A 15,480-nucleotide genomic window follows, 5' to 3' on the forward strand; every position below is an offset into this window, starting at 1 on the left:
GGGTGAAATGACCGGTTTCCACGGCAAAGAAAAAGATTCCAACTACTTCAATCAATAGCATGTAGAGGCCATCGCGAAAATTGTACTTTGTCGGGCATCGAAGTCTCTCGCTATTTTTACATACGTATATAGATATATTTACGTGGGTATTACATCGACCCGTATCCGTGAGTTAATTTTGTCCAGGGTAAAGGCTTATCATGCAAAAAAAAAAAAGTAGGAAATTAATCCAAAATCAAGGGCACTAATCTTTTGCGAATCACTTACGAATGAAATGAAACGATAAATTTAATGATGATGATGATGATGATGATAATAATAATAATAATAATAATAATAATAATAATAATAATAATAATAATAATAATAATAATAATAATAATAATAATAATAATAATAATAATAATAATAATAATAATAATAATAATAATAATAATAATAATAATAATAATAATAATAATAATAATAATAATAATAATAATAATAATAATAATAATAATAATAATAATAATAATAATAATAATAATAATAATAATAATAATAGTTGACTACTTGACCATCGCGTGGTGCGTGCGTGTGAGGGAAAGAGATTTAAAAAATTGAAGAAGAAAAAAAGCGAAGAAGCGTATACCTATAGATGTGCTGATGCACGCAAATAGAAATGAAAACATTTTACTCGTGAACTCGTGATCGGCATGTTTACCGCGCGCGGGCCATCGTGGGAATTACGCGAAACGAGGAAAATATCCTTTCCGGTCGTGGAGACAGGAGATTACGGAAAAAAAAAAGTAACATAAACGTCAAACTTCTCAGGACCTTAAAAATAACGTTCACGAAGACTCTTTGTTGTCGCAACTGTTAATTAGTTATTGACGCAGTGAAATTATCATGAGCAGCCCGTTATTACTATACATACATATACATAAAAATAATACTTAAAACTAGCGCCAGTCTGACGCAAACCGCCTGCCATTAAAGTGTATATTGTATGTTAATATATATATATATAACGAATATATATTTATAAATTAATATCAGTGAACAGACGTATACATATTAACGTATATAGCGTAAGTTTATAATCGAATTTGAAAGTAGAGCAGTTCGTGTACTAGCTAGTTATTAATGATTACGTGAAGTGCGAAATGCAATAGCTGCAACTGTCCGCTGCACCAATCGTCCCGCAGAGCCATTATACGTAAGAGCGCGATTGCGTACGTATAAGGGTACACGTAAGAGTGACCTAAGGACAAAAGAAATGAAAAAGAAAGTAAGAAGAGAACAGATCACGGCGGCGCTGAACAGTAGATGGACGATGGTGGCAGCGGCGGTTACGTCGTGACTGTGTGTTGTTACGTTGTTTATTTTTGTATATAGTCTCGAAAGCATTATATTTAAATTTAAGAGGTTGTCTGTTGGTACGTGAATGATTTATTCGTGGTATAGCTGATTTTATTATTAATTTGATGAAGTTGCACTAAATCAAGTGCAGTCGCGGCCACACGAGCCAAAAATGCACCGTCGTAATACAAGAAAATAAAAAGCATTTTCAGTTATTAAAATATACATCTTGACTGGCATTTCAATATTTCATTGTCCACTTCGTAACCCAGTGCTTAAATTTAAGAAAAGAGAGACTGGTACAAACTACAATTACATGACGAGAGTCACGTGTTGCAATAGCTGGTGCAATGACCTGTCATTCAAAATGGCCGACGCTCCGTAGGCCCAGATGAAGAATCAAGGAGTCGAAGAAAGTCTAGCTTCTTCATTGGATTATTATGATGTGTCACGAGGCTCGCGATCCCTTTTTTGTTCACCCCTTGAAAGAAATTGGGGGAGAGCCTGCCTGGCCATTTCCTGTCCTTTGCCCACTTCCTTTTCTATCCAGCTACTACTATACATGTACTGCCTGCACCCTTCTCGCGAGGGCCACCGAAAAACCCTGGCCAACCCCTGGGCAATTTAGCCTCCTGCTTTTCGACAGCATTTCATGTGGCAGGCCTTCCTTTCTGCTGTCGTGCTAACCCCAAAGACCCACCGACCCATATTAGGTCATTGAACCTTTCAACCTCCCCTTTTATAGTACCACCGTCGCTGCTACTACTAATACCAATATTGCTGCTGCTGCTGATGCTACTACTATTACTACTACTACTACTACTACTACTGATGGCTTCTCCCTGACCATACTGGAAATAGTTTATGCACCCCAAGGCCGAAACTTGCCGAAAATCGTTGGGGCGCAAGTACCCTAGGTAGGGAAGAAGAAAGGGCCACGCCTCGTGTGCATATATACTTTAGATATATACTTTTTTATATATACGTGTGGAACTGTATATATCTGATATAGTATACTACATCCTTCCTTCATTCCCTAACCTTTTCCTTAGCCTCGCATTCTAACCCACCTTTCATTATGCTTTACGGTCTTTTATCCTGTCTTACCTTCAACCTACTCTCGTCCTTCCCTAACCAACCACCTTTCTTCGACCCTTGTGCAACTACAGTGATTAATGGATTACTTTTTGGCTGATATATATATATATAAACGTGTCCACGGGATACATTGGGGACGCGAAAGATTAAGGTGCCATACAGCAAGCTAATGCTTAAAAAAAAACTAATACCTTGGGATGTGACAGCATTGGAATTCTTGCCTAATCTAACCTGACCTAACCTAACAAATACTGGATGTCTAACATTGAAAAAATATAAACAAATTTGATGTGAGAGTCCACTTTATGGTCCTCAAAACACTCATTACGCTGGAAAAACTTTGAGGTCGGACTCCAAAACAGCCAAATGTCCTCAAATAAGCGTCTTCGTAAATGAAATCGTCTCCAAAGTATGCCATAGCCAAATTTATATGTATACACATATACACACATATATTGTGCTTATTTTACATCGTATAAAGAATAGGAAGGCAAGGGTCATTTTTATTAGAGATCAATAGTCTTTTTGAGAAATTTAAAAATAAAATTTCAGTTTTAATATATATAATTGGCAATCTATATGGTAAAGTTTGTGTATGAAACTAATGTATATGTTGCTTTTTTTAATAAGACACAACTTGTCTATGACTTCTGGACTCTCCATTGGTTATTCGACATTTTTTTAGAGACATTTCGAAACCGGATTCGTAGCCCAGCTTGACCGTGGGACGTCATAGTATTCAACAGGGTCCGGTTTTCATTCTATGAAAAATTTAATATAGGTTTAATTTCTCCCAGTAAAATATTACAAACTTTAAGCTTTCTAATAAGCTAAGCAATTAGACAGGGTAGAACTATGCTTTGATAATGAGAACTAGTTAAAAGGATTTACCTAGAACCCTTTAATGAAGAGAATTCTGCACGACGGTCTCTCGTATTAATAGCGAATTTCGTATATTATATGTGTTACTCGTTACATGCCACCCATTCATAACAGTGTGCAACACAGTTGCTTTAGCCACCTACAGTATTAATTGTGGTATTACATTAAATTCGACTTTATCAACTGTAGCGATGTATACAAAATACGTAAAAAATTTCGAATGCTAAAACCGAATATCAATAAAAAAATATTTATTTTAATGAAAATGTAATCATTGTGTAATAGCAGCGGAGCGATTGGAAAAATATAAGGAGCAATAAACATACGATTTTATCTTTTGCCGCTATCTTCTCGATGGTCTGATCAAACTCATTATCTACACAGTAGAAGCGTTCATAAAACTCCTTGTTGGTAAGCTATCGACGTTTCAAAAATGGCGCCGTGAGTATAGTCAATAATTATCAATGAAGTTTCCACACTATACTCGTCATAGTTTATGGTGGCGCCATTTACGTTAGAGGGCGGGGCCGGCGTCGAATTTGTTACTCACATCCGGGAGCCCTCCATTTTCTGTCGGTCGTCTTGCTGGTGCGGTCGTGGTGAAATAATCGTTAGTGAAGAATCGGTCTCATGTCGTACTGTATCGTTCCGTGTAGAACTTGAGAATAGCAAAAGCAGCAAAGAAACTAGACGAAGGGCAAGAAGGGAGAACGACAAAGAAAGAGAGTTTGAAGAGCTAAAGAAATAGAGAAATATAAATACTAACGTTTGTTAATACTTAAAAAAAAAGATCTCCCTAGCCGTACGTTGTAAATACATAGAAAGTTTAATCGCGTACTCCTCGATATTCCTCGTGTGCTAATGCGTGGCATTTCAGAAAGCTCCCCAAGTCGCACAATGGCGGAGGACTTGGATGTCGAGGCAATGCTGGAGGCGCCATACAAAAAGGGGGTAAGTTATTTCTATTTCATTTTATGACAAAACTGCTCATTAAACATCTTATGCTATTATCCGCGTCTGTAATCGTTTTCCTATTATGTTTTTCTCGTTTCGTACAGTAATAGAGGCATGTGCTGAATTTAGATTATTTTTTAATTTTTGTGTTTCCTTCGAGTCCTCTTGAATCAATGCTACGGCTGACGCTTCTCGACGTTGTAGCCGCGGACATTTTACTGGCGTACCATTTTGAATGATGGACGCTTTTGTAACGTACAATTTCTGTAATATTTTATAGTAACACAGTACAGTACATTCCAAAAACGTACATACAACACACCAATGTCCGCTCTCTGTCCTATGCGCGCTACCATTGTGAGAAACTTAGAGCCAAAATGTAACACCTTTTCTATTCTTGCCTACTCTATTGATCAATGCCGACATTTTCTGTACTTATAGATGGTACGTAACATGTACCCTCGCGCTCGTGCGATGTTCCACAGCGAGTTCCTAGAATGCACTTGAAATACGAGGTATTAAGAAAGACATCACTATCATCAATTTTTTATACTTTTTTTTTGTATCTATTTACTTTCTTTTCTTTCTTTCTTTTCCTACTCCACTACTACGAGGAATTTAAAAAAAAAATTACCTCTAGGGAACCTTAGAATATTCGTGTATAATATATATTTATGTCGTGTTATATTATATGTATATACTCATCAATTTATTTACGTAAGTGTCGACACTGATGGGAAAACTCACTGGGAAATTTAGGATTCTATTCCATCCTAATTGTACTGTATCACATTGTATTTTTCTTCTACGCTGCAAATTATTTGCCACGCGGTGCTGCTGTCCCCAAAACGATGCTTTTCATACGTTGCGACATGCATCCTATGTCACCAAGTTAATTCTGAATACGTACATAAGTATCCAAAAGTGCCAACTTTTTTTCATTGTGTGTGTTTATATATGCATATAAAAAGGTGAAAAAAAACCGGCTATCATTTCCATAGTGGCAACATGGCTGCCACATAGATTTGCGTACAATTTGTCCAAGGGAAACACGAAATATGTTAGGTGATTCCGGGTTAGCTTAAAAAAGAAAGTTTTTATTTGTTTGCTTCGTAATGAACTCGTCTAAAATTTAACCAACCGTCTTTTATATTTTAACGGCAATTTCAAATTAGCAGTAAATTTTCATATGATTATTTGGCTTGCATCTGATAATTGTTTGAATTTTTTTATGTACTCAGGGTAATGATTGTCGAACCAGTTATTTTGCTGCCGTAAACAGGAACAATAGGACGGGATTGAATGGCCCTATGAAGGAAAATATAATTCTTAACACATCAGAGGACATTTTGACGACTCACAGCGTACGGATTTCCACTGGCGTTAAGAGAGCTCTGCCAAGATTTAAATAAACGGTCGAATTTTTCCAAGCGGGTAAAAAAAGCTCTCATCTTTTGAAGAAATCTGGGCTTCTCGACCTCTTTCCATCTTGTGCTGTTTATCTTGATTCTAATTACTATAACCGGGATCTTTGTGATTATTATAGTCGAACGTCATATTTTGGCAATTAATTTTTTTTTTTAAAGAAGCTATAGCTTTGGGATTCTCGTTATGGAAAATAGGAATTCACTCTACTACGGCAGAACCGTTATAACAAAACGCATTACAAAGTTAAATACAATCATGTGTCGCGGATTTATGATTTTTAAAGAAACATTTCACTTTAAAGTGCGGTCCACTTGGCTTTGTGCCGAATTCACTGGTTTACAGTTATTGTGTATGTCCCGTTAGAAATAAAACAGAGTAAAACGAAACTAATACAAAATCTAAATAAAATTGGCACTTAGTTATACCACATGATAGAACTCATAAGGGAACTTATACTCGGATACGGTCATTAGAAAGTAAGTCTTTCTTTGTACCAGAAAAATGAATTAGCCAGAACGATTTAATGGAAGGGGAAATGGTAATTCTAAGAATTCAATAGAACTTATTTAATTATCCTTTAGCTTAATCCTACTTTACCCCAGCTTAATGACGTAGGTTCACATTTCCCTTGAGGTGAGAATTTGCTAAGTATATGACGGTAATAAAAGTTTAAATAAACAAAAACAACCGTAGGTTTAGCTTTAGGGTCATCACGTGTTACTTGAAAACGTACTGTCTTTGACGAGGGCTCTCTTTTGCAGAAGAAAAAGGATGTGTGGTTGGCCATTGGTAGTTTAAGACCAAGGCATGCTCAACCCAAGATTGCAATGCTTTCCTAAAACCCGAATAAACACGATTGGTAAGTTTGAGCCAGGTGTATGCGAAGAAACTCGCGACGCTAAGCTCAGCCGTATCCCCGTCAGTCAGCCCAACGCCGGTTAACAGTGAAAAAGAAAATAACGCTAAAAAATAAAACAAAGTTCTAGCTGTGAAAAATCCATACCATGATACAGAGACAGAAAGAGAAACAGAAACAAAAGATGAGACAGAACAAGAAAAAACGTGAGAGAGAATGAGAGGTTACGGGTGAGAGAAATTGCGCCCATCAAAGGATCCACAAGATTTTAGTATTAGATCAATCAGGAGTGTTGCCACGTCTCTCATGCTGTTATATGAAAAGAAAAGAAAAGAAAAAATGTGCATAATAATTCCAAAATCATTGTTCTTGATGATCGATTGTTATGATGCAACTATTGTTATAAATGCATATGTCATCATTGCGAAACTTAACTAACGTCAAATGATTTGCTTTTTGTCCCCTTGTTCGCGCGTCCCTGCCACATCGGCTGGCTGGCATGGCATTCAACTGTTTGCTGTTCGTAGGAGCAGGACTCCTCGTCCAAAGACAAGTCCTCCAAGGAGAATGGGTCTGGCCGCAAGTCATCTGGGTAAGTGAAACTTATTTAATTTATATACAAGCCTTATAGTCATATTTCACTAATTACATTTTCATAGATTAACATTGATAGGAGATATGCTGATGTTAACTCCTTTGTACTCTTGTAAGATACTGAGGTGGACTTCATCGATGCCAATAATACTAAGATAGGAATTTCTAAGCTTCTTCAAGATTAGTTGCTTGCAGTTTGCAATTGTATCCTGGTAGATAATAGACACTTGCATCAGGCTGTTGTAATTGCTATTGCAATTGCTACACACAATGCAAGGTCTCTTTCTCAATATCCACCCTAAGTTATATTCTCTTTGTTATAGAGAACCATACAGTTAGTGTAAATGCTGCTTATTTTCATTATTCCAAAGGTTATACCTGATACGAAGGTGAGTATCTAGGAAATACACTCTAGCCAAAAAAAAATGTATAATCCTATACATATAACATTTTTGACATCATAATTCCAAACAGTATATGTATACTTTTATTATGGTATTGTCTAGTTAATGTTTTTAGTTCCCCCTAAAAGTCATTCATTTCTTCAATACCAATGGAAAAGTCTAAGACACAAAGCTCATTAATGTACTGACAAGTAATTTATTCTGTTTATGAAAATAGTTTTTACATAATAATATTAATAATAATATTAAAGAATTTTAAGCAGGGATGAGCATCCATTCATTCGATATTAATTTTATTTGAATCAATTACGAATATCTCTTATTAATTTCATAATTTATTTTCAATTTACTTAGAGACTCGTTATTATTTTTAGGAAAAGCAAGCATCGCTCTCGTTCCCGTTCACGATCACGAGATCGGCGTGACAAAGATCGGCGTGATCGCGATCGCGACAGGGATAGGGATCGTGACAGAGAAAGGGATCGTGATCGAAAGCGAAAATCTAGATCACGGGAGAGACGAGACCGAGATAGAGATCGCGATGGCGATCGTGATCGCGACAGGCGAGACAGAGATCGTGAGAGGAGAAGAAAACGATCTTTGACGCCGATCACTCTTCCAAGAGCCCGACCACCATTTGGAAAAGGAGTAAGCCCTCTTGGAATGTAAGTTTTTCTTTTGAAGATATTTTATAGATACGAGTGCCTCTTTACTTTCTTCAGCGGAATTTGCCTAAACTCAATCTTTACCAAATTAAATTCTAAGATCGGAGAATATATTTATGCATAAAAAATGTGACATAAGTAATTTGTCGTCGACTTTTTTTTTTAAATTTCAGTCCCAACACCATACTTGTGCCAAGCAACACATTGCAGCATAAATAAATTCTATTTTGTAAGCTGTATTTGCTCATTGTTGGCACTGTTATTAACCTTGAGATTTTCGTATAAAGAAGATAAAATCAAATCTTATACCTGCTATTGTTGCAAATTAAATAGACTCACTGACCAAATCTATCTTATTTTTTGTTATTAGAAATGATGAGCTGACACCTGAGGAACGTGATGCGCGTACTGTTTTCTGCATGCAACTGAGTCAGCGCATTCGAGCACGTGATCTTGAAGAATTTTTCTCAAGCGTTGGCAAAGTTCAAGATGTCAGACTCATTACATGTAACAAGACCAGGCGCTTCAAGGGTATTGCATATGTGGAGTTCAAAGATCCTGAAAGTGTTACACTGGTAAGCTGTTTTTACATTATAATTATAGTACCGTCTTTTCGAATGATTTGAATACGACGATTGATCATACGATAATGATACTTTTACTTCTTTTTATAGGCTTTGGGATTATCGGGACAGAAACTCTTGGGTGTTCCCATCGTGGTGCAGCACACACAGGCGGAAAAGAATCGCATGGGAAACTCTATGCCCAATTTAATGCCCAAGGGCCAGACAGGTCCCATGCGACTTTACGTAGGATCTCTGCACTTTAACATTACCGAGGATATGTTACGTGGAATATTTGAGCCGTTCGGTAAGATCGACAATATTCAGTTAATCATGGATCCCGAGACTGGACGAAGCAAAGGTTACGGATTTTTAACGGTAAGAGTTACACTGTGCTTAAAAGTATAAAAAAGTGTTCATTCATGGTCTTGTTCTTGTTACTAAGAAATTGCTATATTACAGTTCAGGAATGCTGACGATGCGAAAAAGGCGTTGGAACAGTTAAATGGTTTTGAATTAGCTGGTAGACCTATGAAAGTTGGCAATGTAACAGAAAGAACAGATCTGATTCAAGGGCCTTCATTATTGGACACCGATGAATTAGATCGAAGTGGAATTGATCTTGGTGCAACTGGCCGGTAAGTGATTATGAAATATCCAATAATAGAATCATTTTCTTCTAATAATAGAAGAATTGTATTAAAGATATTGTTATGACAATGATCATTACTGTTCCAGGTTGCAATTAATGTTCAAACTAGCTGAAGGAACTGGACTAGAGATTCCTCCAGCAGCAGCGAATGCCTTAAATATGGCTCCAGTAATGGCTGCGCCGCAACCTCCACCACAGGCCGCACCTCCCATAGCCACACAGTGCTTTATGCTTTCCAACATGTTCGATCCTCAAAAGTAAGTTGCAAAAATTTTCCGTCATATTTACATAAACGAACACCTTCAGCATATTTAGTAGACCTGGTCCGAAGTTTTCAATACTTCTATCAGGGGGACAATAGTATGCAAGATCAAAAATGTTGTCTTAAACAAAGGAGCTACTTTGGGCTACTTTAAAAGTTTGTTAGATGACATAACAAACTCTTGATTAAAAATTAAGAATAATTGTCTCCAGTTTTGCATGTTCTAAAAAATTATTTCGTTAAATGTTCTTAGTGAAACTAATCCAAACTGGGCAAAGGAGATACGAGATGATGTGATTGAAGAGTGTAACAAACATGGTGGTGTGTTACACGTGTATGTGGATCAAGCTTCACCACAAGGCAACGTATATGTCAAGTGTCCATCTATCGCAACGGCAGTAGCTGCAGTTAATTCGTTACACGGCAGATGGTTTGCCGGTCGTGTTATAACAGCTGCTTATGTGCCTGTTGTCAATTATCATTCGTTATTCCCAGACGCAATGACAGCATTGCAATTACTTGCACCAAGTGCACCAAGAAGAGGGATGTGATCTTGAATATAACTGTTATGCGCTGATTTAACATAGACTCCTTTGTAGTTCTCGGATATTCCGGTTTCTCTTCAGTATCTCTGGTATTACACATTGGTGTTTCCGTGCGCGTAGGTACAGATTTGTCAAATTGAGAATATACCGAAAGCGAAGACAGAATAATGATAAAGGTAATACACGAAAAACAGTCGATTAACCGCAAGAAAAGAGGAAGTGACGCGTCAAACTGTTAAAAAAGCATGACATGCGTTTTTTCATTTTTTTTTGCTTCCACCTAGAGGGAAGCTATTTTTTTTAATAAATAGCAAGTCTGTGAAAAGTGAATTTCTTTTTTTAATTTTTTAGACCCTGTGGTCAACTGAAATTAGTTGCGATTAGAAGTGCTGCGAATATAGAAACTCCGAGAAATATTTCAGGGCTAAATGAAAACATCAAGTTTTTCCATCATCTTCTTCGTATCTATAAAGAGTTAATTTTCTTAACGTTGCAATTTTTGAATTCTTTTTTTTTCATTTTACATATGTAACTAGTATCAAGTATTATTTTCAATATCAAATTTATTCATCTTGATTGATTAAGGGTTAAGTGAATGTTAGACACGCCCATGACGTAGTTCGCACTAATCATTATTGAGAGAAGCAAGTGCCGCGGTTTATGATTTGTGGTTTCAAATTGGAGTATTAACTTCGGAGAATACATAGGATATCTTAAGATTTTTTACAAGCGTGTGTTGCAAATATTCGAATACTTCGAGGCCTGCAGAGAAGTTCGCGCTTGTCTTTCGTACACATGCGACGTGGATTGTTTCTATTTTTGAAATAATCAGCGTGCTACGAAAATCGAGGTAAACGTTTCGAAAGAATGTGAAGGAAACAAATTATCTCAGTGATTCTTCAGTGTTATCGCTCTTTCTAGATTAGAAGATGACGACAGATGTCTCTTGTAAAAGGGTATGATATTTTTGTTTTATTATGCTGGCATTGATTGTCCAGTCCTAGTGACATCTGCGGTCCTCTTACTCATCCTCTTTCGTTTTTTTCATATTTAAGTCATGGAGGGAGGGATAGTCTGTATATAAGTTTTGTAAATTAACTCAAAAGCGTTAGAGAAGTAGAAAGTAATGTAACGTTACTCCACTTGTAACACTTCATATTACCAAAATATGGATGTATACTTTATGATGTTATAAATGAAAGTAATGTGTATAAAAATAACAGTCTGATACGAAGAACCTGTTCTATACGATATGAAATTGAATATTGATGTTACTTCGCAATCAATTGTCAGATAAAATAATCAAGAAATCAAAGAACAGGTGTAATTTCCTATTATAGAACAGAGTACTGAGCATTGGGTCTTTAATCTTTTTTTTCTCTTCACATGGCGTGAATGCCTAAAAATTACTCAAGAATGAATATTTTTTAATAAAAATAGTGACACCAATCAGACGTCATTCATTCTTTTATTCAACAAGGGTTATTTACATAATTTGGAATTATCGCCTATATGCGATAAGATCAAGTACCTCAGTTTTATTTGATCCATTCTAAATCGACGCACAATGATATATGGTCGCTTGGAAATACTACAGACGGTAAGGCGGTATGTAGTTTTAGTTCTTCGTTACTTGGCATCGGTATTACTTGTGAAACTTTTAAATTATCTGTCTGATAAAAAATATAATCCAAACAGTCAGCAAATTCGGCTGTATAATTCGTATATTCCGGTGTGCCGCAAGCACTGTCAAATGACAGGCTATGGGAAAGAGAAACATTCTCGACAATCTCTTCAGGACCTGAAATACATTATTATTTTTTAACGAAAATATTTAATCGTATTCTAAAAATTGGATACATTTTTGAAACTTACAACTGCTCCAGTCCTTACAGTCATTCGGTACATATCTTTTTGTCATTAACTGATATATCCCGCATTCAGGAACACTGTTGAAGTCGCCGCACAGTAAAATACTTACATTACAATCGGGATTCTAAAAGTAAATTTAACTCAGGATTTTGAAAAGAGATTCAGATCTACGCTATTTTTTGACATATTTTGTTTATATTGTTATTATTTTGTGTACAATACCTGCTCTTGTGTCCTTTTAGCTACTTCGTGAGCGTAGCTTAAGGCATAATACCCTTGTAATAATCTAATATGATCGGCATTTGGATGGAAGTATAGATGAGTGTTGCCTACAAGAAGTATTTTCGTAGGATCTTCTTTGGACTTCAAAGTAGTTATCTGAGAAATTTGGTCAAATATATTAAAACTGGATAGGAGTATTTTTATTACTTTACCTGTACAGTAGTATTTCTTTCTGAGAACCGCTCCTTCATTTTTTCGTTTGTAATTGTATTCCACACGGACGCAAAGTCTTTTAGGTGCAAGTTCTCACCAATAACAGTGAATTCGAAATTTAGCTTTTCAAATCTTTCATCATTGTAAAATGTCGATAATCCCTCGGTAACGCCAGCTCCTTTACGATTGTACACACCATTGTAGTTCAAAGATGATAATGTAGGATATAGATCTACGTCGTATACCTTATTATCTACTTCTTGCAAACAAATTATGTCGGCATTATATCCTGGAAAGGTTAAACTATGTTTTGAAAGAAATCATAATACGTTGCAACAAAGGGTTAATATAAATATAGGAAACAGAATATTACCCATTAATTCCTTCATTATTAATTGTTTTCTATAATCCATATCTAAGGCATATGGTGGACAATAAGGAAATAATACTTCTCTAGAGTAATCCGAATCAGTGTAAGTATCTGCTAATATATTGTAGGATGTAATTCTGAAACTAAAGAACACAGTGTCATCTTAAGTACTTTAATTTATGAATATATTTATGATACATGATATATAATTAAATGGGCAAAAAGGAATATGACTCCTTCTTGAAAAGCTTCATATAAAAAAAAAAATGCAAAATAATACACAGCTAACTTCAAGGAGTCGTATTCTGCAGTAGCCATATAATGTACCTTTTGCCAGATAATTTATTGGAGGTAAATAAGTGCCGTGTTTCAAATGGACAATGACCTGGACCAGCACTGATACTAGCATGAGACTCCACTTCAACAGCTGGTCCAATTGATTTAGAATTTTTGGGTAAGCAGCTTAATTTAAGTCGACAGCCAATATCCTCAGAACTAGGTGTATAAAAATACCCTTGGCCCACTTCCTCCCAAGATTCAGTTTCTTGTTTAGAGTTCCCATTCTTCATATTTTTGTACCAATTAAACACTGAATGTAATCTATCTGTATGCAAAGCCTCAAATTTTGAAGGATATGTAGGAAATCCAGCTAGAATACAGGCAGGTAAAGCCATATGTAAAACCCATGGAGCATTAAAGCTTATTTCATATGGAATTCCCATTATAATAAGTTGCAACGACGAAGAATGATTGAGTAACGTTTCGCATAGTGTATTTCCATTGACTCTTTCATTATTCTTAAGTAAAATAACTTTATCCTCTCCGTTACTTGACTCTACACCCATTTCATTAGTATCCTTCAGATTATTTTTTCTTCGGCTCTTTTTCTTCTTCTTAATCAGTGACTTCTCCATATTTGTTTCAATTCTTTTCAGGAAGTTGGAAATAGTCTCATTGCACTTTCTTGTTAAATTGAACTGTCTGTCTATATTCAACTCAGCATTGACATAACGGAAATTCATTTCAAAAGTCTCACTGCCTGACTCGTATCGCAAAAACGCTTGATTCATACTGATAATATGTTGAGGCTGATTGTGTTTGGATTTCAGGCTACAGACAAGACTTGATTTGATACCACCTAAGACTGGTAATATATATTTCCGTGTTGACAATTTGTGCCAAACTGCACTAGACATGACAGGCTGCAGTAAAGTAATACTACAGATTGCCAATTACCACACAGGACAGTAATAATCACTTAAAATTCAAGTGCAAACACTGCAACGTCTGACACGTGCTTATTCAACAGTATCCATTTAACAATTGTTGATCGCCGCCATTTATCTGTGCTGTATAACTTTGTTATCCACTGAGTAACTATGGTTTAAAGTATTCAACATAAATTAGAGATGTCGACTCAGCTGCTAATCACGAACAGTAAAAGTCGTAAATATATGTCGAAATTTTAAAAATGAGCGCAATTAAGACATATAGTCCATCTATTAGAAAAACCGCAATAACTTTTTGGTCGGCCCTAATATATCAATTAATGGGCGCCAAGTAGTACTCGATAAGTTCCAAGTATTCATCCTGAATCCGGCAATACATTTTTCAAATTCGAGACTCATGCTAATTTTTCAACCCTTATAACTTATAATTTCCAATATCCAGGTGTTCCTTCCTCTAGCTCCTAGTGTTGATTTGTTCCTTGCCTTAGTTCCTGGTGTCTGTCATTAACGTGCGTTATTGGAGGATGCATTTTCTGCTGTTTGCGTATCTTTCGTTTCTTGATCGTTACAGAAATCCCAGCAATGTTGTTGATACATATATATCGAACATCACGAAATCTCATAACATGTGAAATGGTCAAACTATATAAATCTAACATTCTTCAATTATGGAACAATTTTCAGAACAGCATTTTTTAGTTAGTTTCCTTTGTTAGTCCATTTTAGTTGTAGTTTAGTTATCGCTACCAAATCAAGAGACTCGGTCGAGTCTCGCGCCAAGTACAGGCAACCGGCTGTACAGGGCGCAGCGCGCCGAGACTCTTTACTCGAGTAAACTCTTTATACCTGTGTTTGGAACGAAATATCTTATTAACCATTATACATAAGAAAAAGTTATTGATACATTCACTATAGGAATTGAGGGTTTTGAATTGATTGCCACCACGTTCAATACGATTTGTGTACGAGATCAGGGCGTATTGAGATGGCGAGCGAGATGGCGGGTTCGTGCCAGGAATTCCAAAGTACTTACTTTGAACGTAGTAATAGTATCCTAAAACTATATGTGTGTTATTAAGCTTTTACCGTGATTATTTTTGACGTGTTATTGTGAATGAGCTGTATACATATAAAAAGTTGATATTGGTTTTGAGTTTGATGACTGGCATAATGAACGCGAATTTATGTCAAGAAATGCACGAACCCGCCAAGTAGTACTCGATAAGGAATCACCTTAAGTTTTATTAATTATTAAATGATCATTAAATCACAATCAACTATGGGAAGCAGTAGTAATGTAAAAGAGTAGTGAAAATGTTATAAGAAATTT

The 15,480-nt window shown here is 36.0% G+C and overlaps 2 protein-coding genes across 6 annotated transcripts; one reads left to right on the forward strand and one right to left on the reverse strand.

Annotated features, from left to right (window-relative positions):
* The first annotated feature begins 3,866 nt into the window (after nucleotides 1-3,866).
* Nucleotides 3,867-11,466, forward strand: LOC107270905 (RNA-binding protein 39). 5 transcript variants are annotated; one of them, XM_025088196.1, is made up of 10 exons: nucleotides 3,867-4,123; nucleotides 4,199-4,272; nucleotides 4,717-4,790; nucleotides 7,087-7,151; nucleotides 7,932-8,222; nucleotides 8,593-8,797; nucleotides 8,897-9,163; nucleotides 9,248-9,423; nucleotides 9,524-9,694; nucleotides 9,953-11,466. In XM_025088196.1, the coding sequence occupies exons 3-10, from the start codon at nucleotides 4,773-4,775 to the stop codon at nucleotides 10,248-10,250; spliced, it is 1,491 nt and encodes a 496-aa protein (XP_024943964.1). In that variant the 5' UTR covers nucleotides 3,867-4,123; nucleotides 4,199-4,272; nucleotides 4,717-4,772; the 3' UTR covers nucleotides 10,251-11,466. The 5 variants fall into 5 exon arrangements, with proteins under 5 accessions (XP_024943964.1, XP_024943963.1, XP_024943962.1 ...); XM_025088195.1 differs by having other exon boundaries at nucleotides 4,717-4,719; XM_025088194.1 differs by having other exon boundaries at nucleotides 3,867-4,272; nucleotides 4,717-4,719.
* Nucleotides 11,467-11,693: 227 nt separating this feature from the next.
* Nucleotides 11,694-14,273, reverse strand: LOC107270903 (2',5'-phosphodiesterase 12). The gene is made up of 6 exons (XM_015746340.2): nucleotides 13,249-14,273; nucleotides 12,925-13,064; nucleotides 12,551-12,840; nucleotides 12,339-12,494; nucleotides 12,120-12,240; nucleotides 11,694-12,045 (listed from the first exon to the last, which is right to left on the reverse strand). The coding sequence occupies exons 1-6, from the start codon at nucleotides 14,115-14,117 to the stop codon at nucleotides 11,783-11,785; spliced, it is 1,839 nt and encodes a 612-aa protein (XP_015601826.1). The 5' UTR covers nucleotides 14,118-14,273; the 3' UTR covers nucleotides 11,694-11,782.
* Between the last annotated feature and the right edge of the window lie 1,207 nt (nucleotides 14,274-15,480).

This window comes from Cephus cinctus, unplaced genomic scaffold, assembly GCF_000341935.2.
Source record: "Cephus cinctus unplaced genomic scaffold, Ccin1 Ccin1_scaffold0857, whole genome shotgun sequence".
In the NCBI taxonomy this organism is placed as follows: domain Eukaryota; kingdom Metazoa; phylum Arthropoda; class Insecta; order Hymenoptera; family Cephidae; genus Cephus; species Cephus cinctus.

What these genes read in the sequence shown, in the direction of transcription:
- LOC107270905 (XM_025088194.1), top strand. Translation starts at nt 4,183, where the DNA reads ATGCGTGGCATTTCAGAAAGCTCCCCAAGTCGCACAATGGCGGAGGAC. An exon ending in TCTGGCCGCAAGTCATCTGG is followed by an intron (nt 7,152 to 7,931) that starts GTAAGTGAAACT and finishes TATTATTTTTAG; the next exon opens with GAAAAGCAAGCATCGCTCTC. An exon ending in GGAGTAAGCCCTCTTGGAAT is followed by an intron (nt 8,223 to 8,592) that starts GTAAGTTTTTCT and finishes TTTTGTTATTAG; the next exon opens with AAATGATGAGCTGACACCTG.
- LOC107270903 (XM_015746340.2), bottom strand. Translation starts at nt 14,117, where the DNA reads ATGTCTAGTGCAGTTTGGCACAAATTGTCAACACGGAAATATATATTA. An exon ending in AATAATGAAGGAATTAATGG is followed by an intron (nt 12,841 to 12,924) that starts GTAATATTCTGT and finishes TAACCTTTCCAG; the next exon opens with GATATAATGCCGACATAATT. An exon ending in CTGTAAGGACTGGAGCAGTT is followed by an intron (nt 12,046 to 12,119) that starts GTAAGTTTCAAA and finishes AATGTATTTCAG; the next exon opens with GTCCTGAAGAGATTGTCGAG.